Source organism: Peromyscus californicus, unplaced genomic scaffold (genome assembly GCF_007827085.1).
Source record: "Peromyscus californicus insignis strain IS unplaced genomic scaffold, ASM782708v3 Scaffold_9__1_contigs__length_137607984, whole genome shotgun sequence".
NCBI lineage: Eukaryota > Metazoa > Chordata > Mammalia > Rodentia > Cricetidae > Peromyscus > Peromyscus californicus.
Genome location: NW_026294617.1, coordinates 86,861,059 through 86,883,685, shown reverse-complemented (window position 1 = coordinate 86,883,685; position 22,627 = coordinate 86,861,059). Strand labels below are relative to the sequence as shown.

The 22,627-nt window shown below is 43.7% G+C and overlaps 1 protein-coding gene across 4 annotated transcripts in view; it reads left to right on the top strand.

Annotated features, from left to right (window-relative positions):
• The first annotated feature begins 365 nt into the window (after nt 1–365).
• Gpsm2 (G protein signaling modulator 2) overlaps nt 366–22,627 on the top strand; it is a 42,700-nt gene continuing 20,438 nt past the window's right edge. Inside the window, exons 1-2 of one of the 4 annotated variants that reach the window (XM_052730691.1) lie at nt 366–548; nt 14,635–14,937. In XM_052730691.1, the coding sequence (XP_052586651.1) occupies nt 14,882–14,937 (56 nt within the window). In that variant the 5' untranslated portion in view covers nt 366–548; nt 14,635–14,881. Of the gene's footprint in view, nt 549–816; nt 959–14,634; nt 14,938–22,627 lie in introns of those variants that run through there. The other 3 variants (XM_052730690.1, XM_052730693.1, XM_052730692.1) reach the window with 3 other exon arrangements.

Here is a 22,627-nt window from a genome sequence, read left to right as displayed (position 1 = left end):
TAATGTAACTGACATCATCAACTTCACACCAGAGAGACTCTAGTTTATTTTATGAAGAACAAACTAAGATCTATTTTTTGGTGAACTCGATATGAAGACATAATAGAATACGGGAATGTAGCTGCTGAAGCTGATTCAGCTCTCCACTCTGTTTTTCCCGGGAACCAGCGCTCCTGACTTCAAAAGGAAGTTTGCTTTTCCAACAGCTGGAAACGCCAGAATTGTGACACAGCCTCAAGAACTGAGGCTCCTTGTTCCGACTTTCACACGGGACCCTCTGTTCCTTTCACACAGGCCTCTTTCTTCCTCACATCTGCCTCTTGGAAGACTTTCCCGGGGCGGGACAGAGCCTGCAGGGAAGGAGGCACTGGAGTGGGGCTCCAGCGTTCAAAGTCTGAACTAGACCCGGCCTGAACTCTGATGTTTATTGTTCCACGTTTCGGCGTCTGAAGGAGAAATTCGAGAACAATAAGCTTCTAGCTGGTGGCGGAGGACCGGTCGGAAGCAGAGGAGGACCGAGCCCCACAGCCTGGGAGGCAAGCTAGCAGGTTTGCAGAAAGAGGGAACCGCGGCTCGCTTAGCCCCGCCCCCTACGCTCCTGGCCCCGCCCCCGCCGTCGCCATTGGCCGGTCCAAAAGACGCGGGGCGTTGTCGGTTTGAATGGGAGAGCCTGGAGCTAGGCGCAGGCGCAGAGGAGCGCAGGCGCTGAGGGCTCCTCGCCGACGGTGCGACCCTCTGAGAGGCCGGAGGGCGGGGGAGGGGGGTCCGAAGCTCTGGCCCACGTGACCTGCCGGGGGCGGGCGCCGGGGGCGCGCGCCGGCCTCCCGCGGTGCCCCTGCCTGGCTCGGCGTCGCCGCGGGGAGCCGCCGGGGGGAAGCGCCGCGGTCCCGAGTCCGCGGCCGGAGGCACTCACCCCTGCGGCGGCATCGCGTTCCCGGCAGCCGCCGGCCGGAGGGAGGTGAGCGGAGCCTGAGGGGCCGACCGAGAGGGGCGTGTGTCGGGGGCTAGGGGAGCGTGTGACGGGGGCTCGGGTGACGCTGGGACCTCAGGGCTCCGCGGGGGGCTTCGCACCCGCACCGGCGCCCGACTGTTTGCCTCGAAGTGAGGGGAGCCCGGGGAGCTGGTTCTGCAGCTCTTGAAAACATTTGCTGGGATGCAGCGACTTCACGCGTTTCCCGAGCGGAACAGACAAGACAGTAGGTACCAAGCCCGCTCCCCGTGGAATCGAATCCGAAGCGCGTCGCCAGCCCCTGGTCTCCACACCAGACAGTTGTTCCAAGTCCCGTTTAAACTCGTGAACTTTTGGAACTCAGACCTGTCGGTTTTCTACTGGCAGGTGGACTGGATAGATTGTTGCAAACAATTTTAAAGCAGGCGTAAAATGTTGAGACCTTTCCCCGAAACCTGTAAAGTTACCTTCAAATGAAAAGTGGGAAACCCAGTTTGCTTGTATGTTAATGGCAAACAATTAGGTAATTCCAACTAGTATCATTTGAACTCTGTTGAAACGAGTAAGGGTGGAAATTTTTATTTGCCTTAATGCATAATTTAACCGTACTGCAGAATTAGGAGAGGTACGTTCTTGACTTTCGGTGGCGCGTATTGATTGGAGTGCTGTGTGGTTTGTGTTGGAAGTGCTTGTCACCAACGGAGCTGAATTTTCAGGCTGCTTCTTTGGAAGGTTACACTGAAAATTCTCCGGCATGTTAGTGACCATCATGATTGCTTCGAATAAAGAGCGCTTCTGTGTGTAGTTTCTCCATGTCAGAGCACCGGCTCGGTAGCCGGAGTACAAAGGGGAAGGTCGCTGTCGCTGTCGTTTGACTGCGGAGGGTGGGGGCTCAGGGATGCCGGGCCAATCCCCTCACTCTTCTCTCCAGGCCTTCTTAGGTTCCTCTTGCAAGCTGTTTCTAACTTAGAATTCAAGGATTGGACTGCTTATGAACCTAGAAAATGTGGAGTGTTGTGGAAGCACGTCCCACAGAAAAGTAGTTTAACTGAATTTTCATTAAGTCAGACATACAAGTTTACAAATATGTTTTAATGTAAATCTGAGATTTAATGCTAGGCTAGTTACAAAAAGTAATGGAATATAGTAGTTTTAAGCGTGGCTCCCACACGCCACCGCCTCTATGCTTGGATTTGAACCCTGAGCCATGTGAACACTAGGCAAGAGTTCCGTCACTAAGATGCATCCCAGCTTATTTGTTTATTTAAGACAGAGTGCTGGTAGGTTTCCAGGGCTGGCCTGCAACTTAGAATTCCCCTGTCTCAGCCTCCCCAGTAGCTGGGATTACAGCTATGCACAAATTATACCTGGAGTAAAATGGATGACTTTTTTTTTTTTTCTTTCGTTCATTCGTTGTTTTGTGACAGGGTCTCAGCCCAATTTGGCCTTGAACTCTTTGATCCTTTTGCCTTTACCTTCCCAGTGCTGTGATTACAGGTATGGACCCCACCATGCTTAGAGTCAAATCCAGGGCAGGTGTATGCTAAGCAAAAACGGAGCCACATCCCCACATCCCCCAAGATCTTTTCTTATCTATAAAATATTCCAAGATTTACCTTAAAAAAAAAAAAGGACACCAGCTGTGGGCATTTATTTTAAGATTCTGTAATTAATAAGTACTGGCAGGATTGGAACTGTTGCCCAGTCTCAAAGCACCAGCTGTATGCAGTACATTTAAATCCCCACATGTCCCTGTCCCATTTGTGGTACATAATTCTAATTAAAACCGCCTATAGGGCCAGTGTTTTGTTGCAAAGTGTGAAGAAATATTTCTACCTGTCTAACTATGGGCTTGCTTTTATTGTCTTTTAAACCAAGTTAACACTTCCCATAGCTTTTAACCTTTCTGAAAACATGAGTAAAATGTTCTTACTTTTTCATGAATATAAATATAATCTTCCCTGTAAAAACAGAAATGTGTTAAACTCTTGTCTTTGCATTCTTACAGAATTCTTTTTTGTCTTTGAAGTGCTGGGGGTTGAGCCCCAGTTCTTCCCCTCACAGGCTCCCACGTGTTCTGAGCTGCACCCCCTACCCCAGCATTAGTGAGTTCTTGGCTGCCTCACAGTTTTGTCTTCTTCTCAGGCAAGAAACCCAGGGAAGATGGTTGGACATCTGTTATGCACAGAATAATGCACTTGGTGTTCTGAGATGGCCGGAAAGGCTTCTGAGTTTTTGCAGCATTTTTCTGCCCTTTCTCCTCACCCTGCCCCACACCTTTCTAACAGCTAATGTTGCTATTTCTTTGTTGAAAAGCGGAAACAAAAAGAACCCTACAAGGTTCCCCATTGCAGGAATATACTGCCAAATATGTGCCTCAGTCAGATAGTGAAGTCGCAGAATTTGGTCCTCCCCTACCTTCTGAGAACCTCACTCCTGACCAGGGTGCTTGCCCAGGGCAGTCTGAAGACCCACCTCTTGGCTTTTGCTTGAGTCGCATCCCTTAAATAGAATGCCTTGCTTCTGTTTGCCTAATAAGTTTCACCATCCTTCATGCCTGCAGTACTGATTGCCTGGCTTCCACAGAGGGTTGGTTTTGGGTTTGGCTTTGTGTTTTTTTGTTTTTTTTTTTTTTTTTGGTCCTTTTTAATCAGAAATTCTTCTCATATAACTTCATAAAATTAAACTGAGTAGAAACATTTCCTTCCATAGAAGATGATTAATAACTTATTTTATATATATATTCCTATAAAAAACCTGAAACTATCTAGGACCCTTCCTTCTTTTGTTGGTTGTAATGTTCTGCGTTTAGGATTGAAGTTGATGTTGCCTTTGGAAGAGAACTGACATAGTGCTGTTTACTGAGGAAGGACCAGTTCTTTTCAGTCTCGATGTTCAGTTTTTAAATTGTCACATACATGTATTGACTGATTAAAGTTGGCGACTGACCAACATTGTTACAGTAGCCTGTCTTATCCACAGGGGATACTTTTTGTTTGTTTGTTTTTGTTTTTGTTTTTCGAGACAGGGTTTCTCTGTAGTTTTGTGCCTTTCCTGGAACTCACTTTGTAGACCAGGCTGGCCTCGAACTCACAGAGATCCGCCTGCCTCTGCCTCCCAAGTGCTGGGATTAAAGGCGTGCGCCACCACCGCCCGGCCACAGGGGATACTTTTAAGACCCCCCCAGTTCTGAAACCTTGAGCAGCACCTGTATAGACGTAGGTGTAATACCCGTGATAATTAATTTATAAATTAGACAAAGTGAAAATTAGCAACAGCTAATAATAAAAGGGAGCAGTTGTAGCAATATACTGTAATGGAATTGTTGACATCTCTACTCTTGTGCTTTGAAGCCATTACTGTGTAAAATAAAGATTGCTTGAATGAGGACTGCAATTCTGTGACATTTACTGATCAGGATAGTTACTGGTAAATGACCAACAGGGCGGGTAGCATATACATCAGGGATACACTGCACACAGTGATGAGTCACTTTCTTGGTAGAACTAGGGAATTTCACCATGCTACTCAGGATGGTTCATAAGTACAGGCTTGTGAATTATTTGCTTTCTGGAATTTAGCACTTAATAGTTTTGGACTGCCATTGAGTGTAGATATTGAAACTGAAAAGGAAAGTCACAGATCAAGAACTGCTGTGGTAGTAAATGGCCATGGGTCATGTTTTCAACTGGGCTTGGTAACTTTTTTTAAAGTTTTCTCAGAGTTGTATGCTTTCCATTGTTAACTAATAATTGTTCCCTCTTTTTCTGTAACAGTAATAGTCACGAGACGATTTTACATTTATTTCTCTGAACACTTAATTATATAGTGTTTGTTCAATAATTTGTGTGATCTCTAAAAAGGTTAAATTTAAATACATCCTTATTTACTAACAAAAAACTACAGATAGGAAAAGGAAATGACAAATATATATGGATTTTTTTTTCTTTTTAGAAATTGGGCTGAGTCTGTACTTTAGTATTTTTGTGTTGCAGACCTTCCTAAGATCTCTTGTTTGTTTTGTTGTTGGTTTATTCTGTTTTTTTTTTGTTCTGACATGAATAGTCCTTTAGAAAGTACTGAGAATGTGTTTAATTAAAGTTTAGAATGTCTTTAAAAAGCTATGAAATTTTCTGCTGGTGCTGTGTAAATAACCTATGAAGGTGCAGGACGCAGTGCAGCAAGGTGCTTTTGAATGTATGCCTTTTTCCAGCTCACAAGCCCACTCCCATTCTCACAGATGCCTTTCCTTTTAATAAACGACCTCTATTTCATTCTTTTATAAAAGTTACCACATTTTCTACAGCTGGTTTTTATATGAATAGATCCAATTTAAGTACTAATTGTAATTAGCTAGAGATCATCTTTGCTCAAGCCATTACAACTCATTGAAAGTACGGACATAGTGGCACATTCCTTTATTTCTAGCACTTAGGAGGCAGAGGTAGGTAGATCTCTGAGTTCAAGGTCAGCTTCGTCTACTTCACAAGTTCCAGGACAGCCAGAGCTACATAGAAAGACCTTGTCTCAAAAAAACAAAACAAAAAAACTAAAAAAAACAACTCATTGAAAGCTTGTTAATTTTATTGATGGAGTTAAAAGATCATGGCTATTTGAAATAGTTTTGGTAGAAATGAAAATTTTAAATTCTGGAGTTCAATATGATGAGAAATAAAACCAACTAATGGGGAAGTATTGGTTGTACTGTCTTGAACATATTTAGTGTAAAGCCTTTTTCTTTTATTTGAATATGTTTAATAGTCTTTGACCCCACAGTCGGTGCTAGGAATCAAACACCGTTCCTCATGAATGCTAGCCGGGTGTTCTTCCACTAACACACCCCAACCCTAGCACACTCATCATTTTTAAATGTCAGTAGTCTTGTTGGAAACAAATCCTCATGACACATGCCTGTACTCCAGTCACAAGGGAGTAAGAGGGAAGAAGATCAGGGTTCAAGGTCTTCCCTGGCTACATAGCTGCAAGGCTAGCCTGGGTGACAAATCCTGTCTCAACAGCCCCCACAGACCCCCCAAACAAACAAAACAAAACAGGGTTGTGATGCTGTGTGTCTGTGATCCCACACTGTGAGGCAGAGACAAGGAGGTCTGTGGGAGTTTGCAAGCCAGCAAGCCAGCCTCGCTGTGTTGGCAAGATCCAGGTTCGGTGAGAGGCCCTGTCTCAAAAAATTAAGATGGAGAGCAATAGAGGAAGATACTCATGACCTCTAGCCTTTATGCGTGCATGTGAGAGTACACGATTCTGCGTTCATTTGTGCACACACAACCATATATCATCCACGCATAAAAATAAACACAAATTTTGGGGAGGGCGGGATTTTTAATTTAGTAACTACTGTGTCAGAGACGAAAATGGCCAAGACTAGCAGTGTTGCTAAAAACAACCTTTCTTGGACATGGGAGATTTTAAGTGAATGGTTCACCCTCTATTAAATTGTTCAATTGCTAAAGATTGTAGTCAGAAGACAGCAACTTTTGAAAGCTTTGTCAAGCTGACCCATGTATAATACAAAAAGGGTTGTTATCACCACAGTCCGTAGCTTCGTTCTGACTTAAGTGCTGCTGAACCCTAATACACTGAAAAGGTGCCATGCAGTGATTACAGCAGCAGTGCTTTGTAGAGATACTGGGAAGCTGTTGACCTGCACGTGCAGCATTTGGCAGGGAAGTAGACTCCTGCACGTGCCCCTTTCCCGCTGTTACTAATGCTAGAGTGAAGGCTTGACCCTACTCAAATCCCTTTCTGTTAGGTTCCAGGTGGCCTGGTGCTCCTTCACTTGGAGATTCCATGTATGGTTTTACTAGTGGGTTTTGGCAATCCAGGCAGCCGGATTCCTTTTGACTTTATATGATGGAAAAAATATAAATGTATGTCCGACCAAGAAAGGACGGCTATACAGTTATCCCTTAGTACCAAGTGGAGTGGTTCTAGGACCCTTGAGATATCCAAGAATAAAAATTGTTTGAGGAGGCTGGAGAGATGGCTTGGCAGTTAAGAGTGTTTGCTCTTCTTCCAGAGGACCGAAGTTCCATTTCCAGCACCCACGTTGGCTGGTTCACAACCATCTGTATCCAGTGCCAGGGGATCTAATGCCCTCTTCTGGCCTCTGAGGGCACCTGTACATACTCATGCACACATACATAAATAAAAATGAATCATTAAAAATAGCTTGGGATTGTGATTTTACTTTCATGTATTGTGGGAGCCCATTCTCGGGTTCCTCGTGGCTTTACCCAGCAGGTCCTCATAGAGGGTGATTAGACCACGGGCCTGAGTGCAGGTGTCTGAGATGGTCTGCACTTGACTATGCTGGGGGAGGAGGTCTTTTGCTCCACCCCTTGGCATCTCTATAAAAACCCTGGGGCAGAGACAGTCGGGGCCCTCTTGAGGCTATCCTTTATTTTCTATCTGTTTATCTCCACAAGATTCTCTGCAATAAATCCTTCTAATATTTCCTGCTGCTCGCACTCAAGAAAACTCTGGGGAACTGTGGGGGTGGTGGGTAAACGCCCCACAATGTATTCTTCATCATGACCCATATGAATTAATTCTAGATGCATTTGAATTAATTCCATATCACTTTTAGGCCTTTTGCATAAAATTGAATGAATTCATTTCAGATATTCTTCTGTCTGGTGTGTTCATTTGGAATCATTTCAGGTTCATTTGGAATCTCTAACTCTTGCCTTGACTGTTTGAATATTATCCTATTCATTTAGCTGGTTGGTTGATAATCACAACTTAAAGTTCTTGCTTTGTTTATTTTGTCCTTCTGGGGACCAAACCTAGAGCTGTATATGATATACTAGGCAGGCACTCTACCTCTCAGCTCTCCTCAGCCCTCAAGTTTTGTGAGGTTTGTTTTGTTTTTACTATTTATCTCATGCACGCCTATACACACACATGTGCATGAGTGTATGTTTGTGTACCACATGCACATAGGAGCCTGAGGAAGTCAGAAAGGGCATCAGATCCCTTATAATGTGTGTTTGCTGGCCCTGATGCTATTTATAACATTTGGGTTTCTAAACTAATTGGTGCTAAAATCTTGCCAACTTAATGATGCTTACTAAGACTTAACCTTAATTGGAGTACATACTTTAGGGGTGTGTATTGCTCAGAGAGATCTTTGTCAGCAACAGTTTTCACAGTGTAACTGTTGAATCTAGTTTTGAAGCGTACGCTTGGTAGATTTTTGTAAGTCTTGTCTCCACATCTGTTGAGAATAAGAGGACCTGCTGAAGTGCATGGCCATGTTTATTTTGTGAATTTGGATTGTCAACTAATATGTACTTGGTACATATGTCAGTTAATAGTAAAACTACACATAACACTTAGATATTGATGGATATTTGTTGTAGAATATTATCTTAAGATGTGTTCCATTTGTTTATGCTGTGAAACATTTGTTTAATGATACAAAGATGTGTTGCATTCTTTTATGTTGCATTTGTTTAACTCTGTGAAGCTGTGTTACCTTGCCTATCTAAAACACCTAATCAGTCTAATAAAAAGCTGAACAACCAATAACAAGGCAGGAGAAAGGATAGGCAGGCCTGGCAGACAAAGAGAGAGAGGAGAAAAATCTGAAATCTGGGAAGAAAAGATGAAGGAGCGAGAAAAGGGACCAGCCACCCAGCCAAACACGGAATAAGAAGGAAAGAAAAGATATACAGAAATAGAGAAAGGTAAAAGCCCAGAGGCAAAAGCTAGATGGGATAATTTAAGAAAAGCTGGCTAGAAATAAGCCAAGGCTGGGCCTTCATAAGTAAGGCTAAGCCTCCAAGTACTTATTTGGGAGCTGGGTGGCAGGCCCCCCAAAGAAGAGCCAAAGAGTAAAAACAGCCAACTACAGATCTGTCTCTTGCGTTACTTCGTCGTCAGCCATAGTGTTATGCATAGTGTGATTGCATTACTGGCTTCCTGAGTGTGTTGGATGGAAGACCAGGACTTCTGTGTATTGCCTTGACTTTTTTACTCCTGGTGGAATTTCTTCTTCATTTTGCTATTGACTTTATTAATATTTAGATTTCAAAAAAAAAGGATTGGGAGTTGTTGAACAGTTTTCAGCTTTAAAGATGTTTGCAAATTCAGGGCTATTGAGATGGCTTAGTAGGTAAAAGCATTGAGTTTGGCCCCTAGACCCCATCATGGCAGGAGAAGCAACTCCTGAGTGTTAGACTCTGATCTCCATACCTGGATCCTGGCATGTGTATGCCCACTCTCACACACACCCCTCCCTGTCCCCCACCTCCCCCAGTAATAATAAAAATGATAAAGAAAATAAATTCAGGAGCGTCTGTCACTCATATTTTCTTCCTTCCAGACCTTTACCTATTTTTCAGATTGTTGGCTCTCGAGCGTGAGATGCTAAGTTTTTAGCTATCGTTGCTGAATAGAGTACTTTGTGAAGCGCAGTCTACCCCATGTAAGCAGGCCAGTGTCTTCCTTCACAGTGCAGCTTAATGCAGCTTGCCGGTCCTGGAAATCCTGTGGGCACGGTTCACACTAGGTCTTTCCCCTTGCTGCCCTGGTGGCACTGTTTTTCTCTAGGTGCTCTGATGACGTCATCAAGTGCACCGCTGCTCTTGGTCCGACTGCCTCACTTTAGGCACTGGTTTCTCGCGTTAGTACTGTGTTTTCATGTCAGAATAAGCTTTGCCTTTGTTCACTGGAGCACTGGCCACAAGACACTCAAACCCATGTTACCCAAGGGCTTTGGTATTGTGCCTTTTGCTTTTTTGTGGCAAACATACTTCTTATGTTCCCCTGTATTAACATCCCATGCTTTTGTGTTAGGATTTTTTTTTTTAAAGATTTATTTATTTATTTATTATGTATACAATTTCCTCTCTGCATGTATCCCTGCAGGCCAGGAGAGGGCACCAGATCGCACTACAGATGGTTGTGAGCCACCATGTGGTTGCTGGGAATTGAACTCAGGACCTCTGGAAGAGCAGCCAGTGCTCTTAACCACTGAGCCATCTCTCCAGCCCGTGTTAGGATTTTTTAATCCAGAGTTTAAGATTTATTTCATTTTTAAGTGTGTGTGTGTGTGTGTGTGTGTGTGTGTGTGTGTGTGTGTGTGTGTGTACAGGTGCCCTTAGAGGCCAGAGGTGTCAGCTCACCTAGAGCAGTGGTTCTCAACCTGTGAGTCAGGACCCCTTTGGGGTGGGGGTGGGGTGGGGACCTTGAATGGCCTTTTCATGTGGGTTACTTAAGGCCATCAGAAAACACAGATATTTATATTACAGTTCAAAACAGTAGCTAAATTACAGTTATGAAGTAGCAACGAAAATACTTTTACTATGGTTGGGGATCACCACAACAGGAACTGTATTAAAGGGTTGCAGCATTGGGAAGGTTGAGAGCCACTGTCCTAAAGCCAGAGTTACAAGCGGTTGTCAGCCCCCTCACGTGCGTGCTGGGAATCATACTTGGCTCATCTGCAAGAACAGTGTAGACTCATAAGCGCTGAGCCATTTCTCTAGCCATGGGGTGTGTGTGTGTGTGTGTGTGTGTGTGTGTGTGTGTGTGTGTGTGTGCGTGCGTGCGTGCGTGTTGTGCAATTCACCTTCCTACACTTACTGTTCTCTTAATTTTGCATGTATTGTTCTTTATACTTGCCAACTAGTTTCCAATTACCTTTCGAGTAGAGTTGGACTAGAAGTGGACTTTGAGGAGCTGAGGATGCAGCTCGATGGTGGAGCACTGACTTAGCCTGCTGAGGCTGTAGAGTCAGTGCTCAGCACCCAGTGGAGTGGAGTGAGAGTCATGTCTACTTACAGGCACATAATTAGACTCAAAACAACCAGTTCACCTAGGATAGAGTTTGTTCTAGAAGTGGCTGTTTGGGCACCCTGCATTGTTTCTTCCATAATCACCACGATGTGCATGGGTTACTTCTGAGTTCTAGTATGGCAGGGCCTTGTTTTAAGTTTGTTTTCGATTCCTCCTCTTACTTATTCCTGCTCACACTGATAAACGGCTGCTGTATTTGACATGAAATATAACTAGGTGGACTTAAGGAATTTGAATATGCCTTAGAGGAAATTAATAGCATGCAAAAGATTTAAAGAGTGTAGATGACCTGAGGTGGAGGTAAGAAAAATAAGTTCACTCATGAGTATTGCCAATACCTGTACATCTTTTTTTAGTGTTTATTTTTTGGATTTATTTTATGTGCATGAGTGTTTTGCTTATGTGTATGTATGTGCACCGCAGGCATGTCTGGTGCCTGCAGAAACCAGAAGGCATCGGATACCTTGGAACTGGGGTTATGGATGGTTGTGAACCATGAGGGTCCTGAGACTGGAACCTGGGTCCTCTGCAAGAGCAACAGGTGCTGGTAACCCCTGGGCCACCTCTCCAGCTGCGTTTGTATAGCCCTCTGAGGAAAGAAGCAGACTGAAAGCTACTGTCATTCCACTGCAGTCGGGAGCAGATCGTTTAGGGGATTCATAGAGGTGGAAATGTGGCCGTGTTCCTTCCATCGGCTCCCCACCCCCTGTGTAGTTTGTGAACTCTGCTGTCAGGGCAGGAAACCTGGGGCAGGATTCTAGTCTCCACCTGCTGCATTGTGCAGTGGACAGTCCCTGAAGTCCACTAGCTGTGTCTGGGGATTTTCCTGTGTGACTTCCTAATAGAAGAGTTATATGCCACTTCTTCTGTGTGTACGCTTCTGCCAGTTCCTGGGCTATGGGGAAATACCACATTCTCTTTATTTCTTTATGGTCAGACAAAAGAATGTTGCTGCTGCTGCCCTTGGTTTTTGGAGCATTGTTGGGAGACGCTGTGGGGGATAAATGTGTCTTGCAGATTATTAGCTGTCAGTCTTACTGGAAGTCGGGATTGAAACTTGGCCACTTTTCACTGCTCTTTCAGAACTCTCCCTTTCAGTTGCAGTTCCTGTCATTAAAATCTCTCATTCTAGTGCAGTTTAATAAGTGTTGCGAATGTAATTAGTGTTAGTATATATGTGTGTTTATATATAATACATGGATCTTACCAGTATTACTGTCTATAAATATGCACATAACACATGTAGTGCTAAATATGAACTGAATTTGTTAACTATGCAGTATGGAACATGGTGAACACATTGTTACAAAGTTGGCTGAGCAGTGAATCATGAGTCAGGAATGGCTTGTTTGCTCAGTGAGTGAGAGGTTTTAAGAGGTCAGATACAAGAGCACCTGAGAGCGTGTCGAGGCCCTGTGTTGAAAGAGAAGAGAGAATGAAATGCTACACAGAGTGTAATGCAGAGTAAATTTGGGGGAAATAAATTTGAGAATACTAAAACTGTATTAACAATTTACTTAGGAGTTGTTTGTGGTGGGGCATACCCTTACTCTCAGGACTTTGGAGTTGGAGGCAGGAGGATCAGTTTCTTGGCTAAGTAGGGAATTAAGGCTAGCCTGGGCTATATGAGATGCTAGATTTAATAAAACAACGACAAACTCACAAATCAGTTCAGCAGTCATTGAGTCCATCGGTGTGGTCTTTATGTGCAGTTTCTATCAGGTAAGGTAGTTTTACAACTTCATCTGTGTGCGTTTGCTAATTATTAAACATGGAAATGTCTTATATTTTCACAAATATGAAGCTCACATTTTAAGTTATTAGTAAAAGTTGGAATTCCATTATTATCTCGTAAACAAGATATTTAAATACAACTTAATTTTAAGTTAGACAAATCCTAATACCTTTCCTTGCACCTCATTTTATAAATGACAGCTGAAGCCCGCAGTGAATAACAGATGACTGTCTGGTTGCCATTTTAGCTGGTTGTGTCATCTAGATGCGCTTAGAGCGTCTACACTAATTCCCTTCAGTCATGTTTCTAAGAGGGAGAAAGATACACAATGGAATGGGAGGGGGCGGGGGAAGAGGAAGAGAGTTGTTGGGTTAATAGCTGTGAGTTATCTTTTCATCCTTAAGTTATTGCTTCCTTTGTTGGGCGAGAGAAGGAATAGGAAGAGCAGTATTGTATGTCCCTTACATGCCAAGCTGGTTGTTTATGTGAAAAGCTCATTTCCTCTAGGAAACGTTAGCAGTCTCCCAAGGCTGAATCTCCCCTCCTTACTGCCCGGCCGCTCTATCAGCATCCACTACAGAGCAAGGCTTGTTCATTGTTTACAGTCCGGCTGTACCGGAGCAGTGACACTTGCAGGATGCTATATGAAAGAAGAATTGGTCTTTCTTGTAGACAGCAGCATGAAGAAAACCCCAGACAATGGGTAGAAATGAAGACTGCTTAACATAGGAGATAGCCTTGCAGTGGGACTCAAAACAGGCAGCAGCTGCTCACTTTGTGAGCACAGTAAAATGTTGGGCAGTCAGTCTCACGTGTAAAGGCTTGTTTACAACGCTGAAATTCCAGGACTTACAGTTACATCTTTGCTTATTTGTTTCCTGGTTTTTGACATAAAGGTTACAGTTTCATCTGATGCGCTGGCTTCTGTGCTCTGTCTGGGCGTGGACCAGCTCTGTGTTGGGGCTTGTGCTGATTCCGTCTGCCCATTGGTGCCTTTAAGTCTGAAAACGGCTCGGTCTTTGTTCTTAGATTGTATCTGCTCCTCTTTCCTTCTGGTGTGCCTATTACGTTGGCTAGAGCCTCTCAACTTGTTCCTTCTTGCGCTCAACTGCTCTGTAGGACCTTTTTCTTCTACTCATCTGTTTATTTTTCTAACTACATCTGCTCTGCTGCCTAACTAATACATCAGATTGTGAATACCAATCTTTGTGGCAGTTCATTTAATAACAGCAAAAATAGGAATGAAAGTGTTTACAATCCAAATGCCCATCAACAGCAGATTGAGAAATACACTTGCTATATAATGGAGTGTGATATGGAGATAAAAATGTGCAAATTGTAGCTATGGGCAACAATGATTTGGGTGCATCTCAGAAACATAATGTTGAACAAAACCCTAGAAAGTGAAATGTGTTGCTTAGGGCTGTGTACACACTTGAGGTAAAGTTGTTAAGATAACAAGAGAATGATGAGTCCATTCAGAGATCATCCGACAGCGGAAGTGAAGACAGGAGAAGTTGGGGTATCCAGGAGAGCCTCAGGGTGGTGGGGTGCACGTTGTCTTATACTGCGTTGTGTTAATTAAATATTTCGTTCTCATTCTTTCTCTTATATACGGATTTCCTAAATTCTTTTTGTACCTATTTGATATTAATGCAACTATTTTAAAGAACTTAAATATACTCAGCATATGAATGCAAATATAATTTAATTACCAGTGTGGTATCATTGAAAAAACAGATTTATAGAGTTTAGTTGACTTATTTCGATAAGTGTTGGATCTTCACTTGATTTGTTAATAGGAGTTTTTAAGAGCTCAAAGTATCATGATTTTATTTTCAAGTATTAATCTGATACATTGCTTTTGCTCATGATTGCTAATAATTCCGTAAGATAATCATACTTCAAACCGGTGTTAAATTTCAAGTGCAGTTCTCAAGCAGACATCTTAGAGTCACAGCCTTGCTTCTAATCTCTGTGATGGCAGTCCAGCCATCCACTGTGTCCGTAGTGACTGGCCTGACCCGCAGCCGATGGCCTTAGCTCTTGATCGTGTACAGCTCACGTTACTTTAGGTTAATCTCTGAAAACAGGACTTCCAGCAAAGCATCTTGTATTCCTTTTACAGAAATGTTGCTGAAGTGCTGCTGAAGGGCCAGAGATGCAAGGATCTGGGACGCGTTTGCACCTTTAAGCTGTCTGACTCTGACCTCCTTTTATTATTAATAAGGAAGAAGCAGGAGCTTAGGATGTATTAGCACCAGCTCATTGCTGTACTAACCGGACAGTGCTCTGCAAACTCCTCTGCACGCTAAAGAACTGGACTGGCGCAGCAGACAGTCATTTCGCATTTTCTCAGCTTATACTATGACTCGATGGAGGGAAATTTGATAAGCATGAGGGAAGACCATTCTTTTCATGTTCGCTACAGGTAAGACTGCTGCTCTCTTAGTGTGTGGCTCTTCATCTGTTTAGACATCTCTTTAGCGCTTGTCCGTTTCAATGTTCAATTTCAAAATTCTCAAAATATGCCAACTAAATTTAGTCTATTCTGCAAGCAGTTTGGTGGTGGTGGTAAGTTTTTGTATACTTTTGTGGGAAAGTGGTGGTAGAGACCAGATGTTCTGTAATTTATTAATATTCTCTGGGAGAACTTCTGAATAGCTGCTTTGTGTTTTGTAACTTGTGCATTGTACATATAAAAATCTATCTTAAGACTGTCATGGGTAATAGTTGGACGAGCTGTTGTGACCGTTTCCAAATAGTGGTCTTTTCTAGTTGGCCTTTCAAAACAGACGGGTTAAATAAAGTTGAAAGAGTAGATACTTTCTAAACATGGCAGATCAGCAGGCAGTGTGATATTTGGTAATGAAATACTAATGGCACGTCTGATAGGAACAGAGCAAGCATATTGCTGTTATTTGACATTTATTCTAGAAGTTCTGGTCCAACCATAAAACAGTGACTCAGGTGATTATGTAACAGAAGATTCTTTCTCAAAATGTGTTGATGAAACAGACATCAGAAGTTCATAGTGATGAGTAGAATTCAAATCAGTGTCTGTCTCTCTGTTTCCCTCTTCCTGGGGATTGAATCCATGGCCTTGTGTGTGGTAGGCAAGTGCTTTACTACTGAGTTAATAGTCTCAGCACTCAGACTCTTCTGTGTGAAGGTGTTTGTTACTAAATCCTCCATTTCTCTCCCCCCACCTCTCTGTAAGACAAGGTTTCTCTGTATAACAGCCCTAGCTGTCCTGGAACTAGCTCTGTAGACCAGGCTGGCTTTGAACTCACAGAGAGATCCACCTGCCTCTGCCTCCCAAGTGCTAGGATTAAAGGCATGCACTACCACTCAGCCTTTTTTTTTAAATCCTCCATTTCTTCTTTTTTCTTAATTATTTATTTTTATTTCATGTGCATTGTGTTTTTGCCTGCATGTGTGTTCATATGAGGGTGTTGGATACTCTGGAACTAGAGTTACAGACAGTTGTGAACTGCCATGTGATTGCTGGGAATTGAACCCGGGTCCTCTGGAAGAGCAGCCAGTGCTCTTAACCATTGAGCCATCTCTCCAGTCTCTCTCTCTCATATATGTGTGTGTATGTGTGTGCATGCATGTACATACATGCATATATGTGTGGTGCATGACTGTGGAGGCCAGAGGACAGCTTCAGTGTCATTTCTCAGGTGCCATCTTCCTTTTTTTAAGTCAAGGTCTTTGATTGGCCTGCAGCTCACCAGAAGGGCTTGGCTGATCAGCAGGCCTTGGGATCCGTCTATCTCTGCCTCCTAGCCCTGGGATTACAAGTGTGTGGCAGCACACCTGGGTCTTTAATGTGGGTTCTAGGCTCTAGCTCCTTTCTTTTTTTTTTTTTTTAATTATAATTATTTATTTGGGGTGTGTGTGTGTGTGTGTGTGTGTGTGTGTGTGTGTGTGTGTGTGTGTATGTATGTATGTGTGTGTTGGGGCCAGGGGCGTGTATGCCATAGTGTATATTTGGAAGTCAGAAGACAGTTTGCCAGTCTGTAGATCCATCTGCCCATCCGCAGCTCCCCCCCTGCAGTGGTTCAGGTCGCCAGTCTCCCTGATTACTCCCAGCATTGCCCACTCTTACCCTCCAGGAATCACCTTAAGTTTGCCACTGGGGGCTGAGTGAAAACAGAGTTAACCGTGCAGCCCAGGGTGGCCCCTCGATGCCGGGAGCCAAGCTGGACACAGTGTAAGATGCCCCCTTCTGCCTTGGTACCTGTGCTGTTCACTTTCCCTCCGCTGTTCCCCTTCTTGGCATGGCGCTCTGCACACTGTGCAGCTCTGTGTCCTGGTGTTTTTGCCTAGATTGTGCATGGTGACTTGAATCCCCTTCCTGCTGCCTTGGTTTAGCTCATTCTACTTGGTGTCTAAGATTCAGCCCAGAGGCCCTGATCGAACCTTTTCTGAGCTTCTCAGTTTGCCCCCTTTGTGACCGTGTGTATTCCTGTCTTAGCACAAACTGTAGTTAGATGGAAGGCTGTTTGTTTTTCCTTCTTTACCTCTCCCTTGTTTCTTTGGTTGTTAGTGCCTCGGGCAGCCCAGTCGCTTAGCATTTGTTTGGTTATGCATGCCTGTTGAACTTTGTAGGCCATAACCATCAGATGAACCAGGAACACGGTTATCTGTCTTTTGATCACTGTAAAGAGTGGTTCGTACGCCCTCTGGTCTAGTAAAGAACTTAGATGAGGGGGGCAGGATTGGGCCCCTGCCTGTAGGGAGGGAGACCTTAGTTTTCTTCTTCTTCCGTGACAGGTCAGACTTGACTTTCTCACTGCTTTAGGACTTCACCAAGAAAAGACTTGTAACTGTCTCTAGTAAAACATACCAAGCACACCAGACTCCATCCACACTCTAACACCGCGTTCTGGGGAGTGTAGGTCGTGTGCAGTTTCAGGTAATGATGTGAGTGCTGTGTGTTAGTGTGGCCTGGTGCAGGTTCCTCTGCTGTGGTAAATACTTAGTGTGCCCTGTGCCATGTTCAATCCATCTGGTTCCTTCGTTGTAGAATTCCTCATCTATCCCTCGAGAAGTTTCTATAGTTCAGTGACAACAGCTTTGGAGTTTTTCCCTGATAATTGAGGAAGCCCCCCTTCCTGGGGACATCAGGATACTTTAGGAAATACTTTACACCTGCTTAGGAACATGTGTGCTGATAACAAAATTGAATACATTTCTAAACTTTAAAAAATTATGGTTGGCTTTAGAGAATTTTAAGTGTGATAAAATGATCCCCGCCCCCCCCCGCGCCCCCCCCCCGCCCCCGTTTTGAGACAAGGTCTCAAAGTTAGCCTCCAAATCCTGAGCTCAAGTAACCTTACTTCTTCCAAGTACTTAATGATATTAAAAATACCTTCTAGCAATACACACTAAATATTTGTTAGTGAAATTATATGCACTCTGGAATATACTTCAAGATAATCTGGGGTTGGAGTGAGTTTGGGAGTAGAGGTGAAACACTGATTGTCTTGGCAATTGTGAAGTTGAAAGATGGATACATTCTGTTCATTACACTGCCTTCTATAGTTTGGTATTCCTTTGGGGCCTGTCCCTGTTTGTCCTTGTCACGTGACTAATAAACACTTCAGTGCTTTGATATCACAAAGTCAGACTGTTGCGTTCAAGTGAAAGGGGTAAGCACAGGCTGGAGAGAGGGCTCGCTCGGCGATCAAGGGTGCTGTCCGCTCTTACAGAGGGCCTAAGCTGGATTCCCAGCAGCCACGGCAGCCTCACAACCACCTGTAAGTCCATCCAGCTCCAGGGGATCCGATGCTCTCTTCTGGCCTCTGGGGGCACCCACACATGTGGCATACGTTCACACACCCCACACATGGCAGGGGTGGGAAGGGGGGTGACATACATGAATAAAAATAAAGACAAATATTTCTTAGAAAAATAGGATTGGGGAGATGTCTCAGTGGGTGAGAATGTTTGCTGCCTAGGTATAAGGACCGGAGTTCAGATCCCCAGCACTCACATAAAGACCAGGAGTGGCCATAGATGTAACCCCACTGCTGGGGACGAGGTAGACACATGTAGATCCCTGGAGCTTATTGGCCGTTACTTGAAGGACCCTGTTTCATGGGGATAAGTTGGAGAGTGATATCTCAGAACACACGACCTCTGGCCTCTGAACACAGACATGCACACTCAGACATACACCAAACACAAATAAATAAAGTGAAAATATTTTAAAAGCTATGATTTAGGGGCAGGCTGGGGGTGGAGGGGTGTCACTCAGTTGGTAAAATGCTTACCCTGCCTTCAGTGGACCTGAGTTTAATCCCAGAACTCACATGTAAAAACAAACAACAAAACAACCACAAAAACCCAAACAAAAGCCAAGGCTCAGTGGCACAGTGCTGTAGAGGCAGAAACATCCGGATATCTGGAACTCACCAGCAGCCCAGCCTCCTCAGCAAGTTCCAAGCCAGTTAGAGCCCTTCTCAAAATGAAAAGGGTGAACGGCTCCTGAGGAGCGGCGTGGAGGTTGTCCTCTGGCCCCTACCTACACATACATGTAACACATGAACAGACACACACACACACACACACACACACACACACACACACACACACACACACACACACGGGGGAATATAATTTAGTATTGAATTCAGATTTGCCAGAGAAATGTAATTGCTAATATTCCTCCCTGAGGCCGAGGAGGTCGCTCAGTTGGTGAATGCTCTTGCTTCCCTAACCTGTGTGAGCTTCAGCACTGCATAAACCAGGTGTGGTGACTCACACCTCTAATTCCAGTACCCAGTGGTGGAGACAGGAAGATTAGAAGTTCAAGACCATCATTTGTGTAGAGTCAAGGCGAATCTGGGATATAGGAAACCCTATCCCCAAAGATAGCACTGATATTATTTCCTTAAGATAGTTTGGGGTAACAGGGAGTGATGGAAGGAACACTGGATTTGGAAACAACAACAACAAAAAACCAAAAACAATTTATACCCTTAGCTTATCCACCATGTGATCATTAAGCCAGTCAAATACCCTGTCTGAGCATCGGTTTCCCCTTCTGTTATTTTGGGAGATTTAAATTTGAACCTTGTTATTATATGAAATTTAAATCTTGGGGCTGGAGAGATGGCTCATTGGTTAAGAGTACTCGTTGCTTTTACAGAGGACCCGGGTTCCATTCCCAGCACCCATGTGGTGGTTCACAACTATTCATAACTCCAATTCTAAGGGATCTGATGCCTTCCTCTGACCTCCTCTGGCACACATGTGGTGCTCAAACATACATGCAGGCAAAACACACGTAAAATGAATAAATCTAAAACAATTGTTTAGTTAAAATTTGAGTCCTAGAGATTTTGCAGTTCTGCTTTTCCTTTCCCAGAGTAAAGTAGAGCTAGGTATACTTGACACCTAAGATAACAGTTGCTCACGGGAGCTAGGGCTGGTGGTGGAAACAGCACCTGCCTGATCACAATACACCGAGGGGCAGTTTATGAAAGGAGGTGGTGGACGGCTCTCTTGGTTTGGGGTCTTTTTTTTTTTTTTTGGTTTTTTGAGACAGGGTTTCTCTGTGTAGCTTTGCGCCTTTTCCTGGAACTCACTCGGTAGCCCAGGCTGGCCTCGAACTCACAGAGATCCACCTGGCTCTGCCTCCCGAGTGCTGGGATTAAAGGCGTGCGCTACCACCGCCCGGCCCGGTTTGGGGTCTTAAACCCCAACTCCCATCATGTATCCTGAAAAACTATGGAATCCTTTTGAGGAGTCAGATTTGGACATAGTCGGTATTATTAGATAATTTTAAGTGCAGCATCAAGATTTTAATCCTGTTTGCTTTGACTGACATAATATAAATGTAAGAAATTAGAATTAAGGCAGTAACAAAGGTGCTAAATGTCAAAATCTAGTGCAGAAGTGAGAAAGAAAAGTTGGAGTCAAAATAACAGACTTATACAGAAGAGGAATTATACCTGAAGTGTTTGTGTTAGGTACTTTCTGATTACTGTCACAGAATGCCTGACCAAGACTTGAGGAAGGGGAGGTGATTTTGGCTCACAGTTTGAGGGTGCAGTCCTCAGGGAGGGAAGGCATGCGGCAGGAGCAGAGGCAGCGATCACCTTCTGTCCATACTCAGGAAGTAGAGAGCTGTGACTCTGGTATTCAGATCATTTTCATTTTTATTCAGTTCAGGGTCCCAGCCTGTGAAAGGTGCCTTTCCCGTTTAGGGGGCGTTCACCTCAGTTAACATAGAAATCCTTCACACACACTCAGAAGCTTTCTCCAAGGTGAACCTGCCACGTTGACAGTGTTATAAACCATTACAGGTGGTAACTCTGCTTACATTTATTCAGAGGAGTCTCTGGTCATGCAGCTAGACAGGCTGCTGGGGAGCCTGGAAAAGCCTTAGGAGAGGCATTGCCCTGACCTGTTTCCTGCATCGGAGCACGTGCTTTGTTTTCAACCCAGCCAGTCAACAGATGAAGTCATTTGGCTCTCTCACGGTGACAGAGAGGATAGGAAATTACTTTCTCTGTCATTTAATGATCTTCTAAAATCGTGTAAACTTAACTTGCTGTATTTTGTGATTATAAATATTTGACTGAGTTTAGGGATTTTGTCATAATATTAACTTGTCTCCTCATAATATATAATAGAGTCATAGAATGTCTCTGCATTAACAGCCCCCTAGATAGTTCTGAGTTTTATCTCAGACGTTAGTTACTATAATAACTTAGTTTTTCCTATGAACATTCTCACTTACGATCTCAGGACAGTGAGGGAGGTCAGCAGGGTTCCGGTTGACTGTTGTGGTCTCTGGTGATAATTACATCAAATGTCTTCTAAAAGTGTGTAGTTGGGCTAAGGAGATGTCTTAGTGGGTAACGTGGATTACAGGTGTGAGGGCCTGAGTTCAGGTCTCCAGTACCTGTGGAGTGTAGCTGCTGAGTGTGGGAGCACACTTGTAACCTCAGCCCTGGGAAAGCAGAGACCAGTGAGTGTGGGGCTCACCAGCCAGACAGTGTAGCCGAGTTGGTGAGCTCTGGGTTTAGACTGTCTCAAAAGTACGGTGGAGAGCGATGAAGAAGACACTTGACCTCAGTCTCTGACCTTCCCAGCTGCGACACCCAGGCAAGCAAACACTCACATCCATGCACACACAAATGTGTAACTCTTGTGATACCATTTTGTCTCCAGCAGATATACCAGCAGACAGAACACACCCATATACATAAAATAAATAAGATAAACTTTGTTATGTATCATGTCATTTGGATTGATGATATCATGTTGTATAAAAAAAGTACAAATCCAGAAGATCATGTATTTGTCCTGGTGATACTTACTCTATATGTATGTTTGCTGTATATGGATGTAGGCAAACACACAGGTCTTGTTTGTAAATGCCTTCCGTATGACTCTTCTGCGTGTCTCTGATGTCCTGTGTGACCCAGTCACCCTGGATTGAGAGCACTGCTGTCTGGCCATCTCCCTGCCCTCTCCCTCTGTGGGATTGTGTGCCGTGCGTGCTGGCGTATAATTTCTTCTTCTTTGTACAGTTTTATTTATTTATGAGTATGGGCGTTCTGTCTGTGGATTTGTCTGTGTACCACATGCTGAGTGCCCAAGGAGGCCAGAAGAAGGTGTTGGATTCTCTGGGACTGGAGTTATGGATGGTAATGAGCCACCATGTAGACATTGGGAATCAAACCCAGGTCCTCTAGAAGATCATCCAGTGCTCTTAACCACTGAGCCATCTCTCCAGCCATACTTGCCATAGCAGTCTTTTGCTGCTCTAAATCTCCTTGCATAGACATCTTGTGAAATTGTGGAAATATACACTGAAGTTCTGTTCCTAGAAGGAAAAATGCTTGATATATATTTTTATATAATTAGAATGTTTAGGTTAAATTTTTAATGGGAAGATTTTTATATACATATATGTATATACACATATACATGCACACACTTTTTTCTTTTTTCTAAGTGTTTCCCCTTGATAATTCTTAGGCATTCATTGGTTGGGGTATTTAGACAAAGACAACTAGTTCAGATATCTCATCTAGCAGTTTTCATGTAAAGGGAAGTTTTCACTTGTGAAAGACAAGAAAAGTTGTATTAATTTC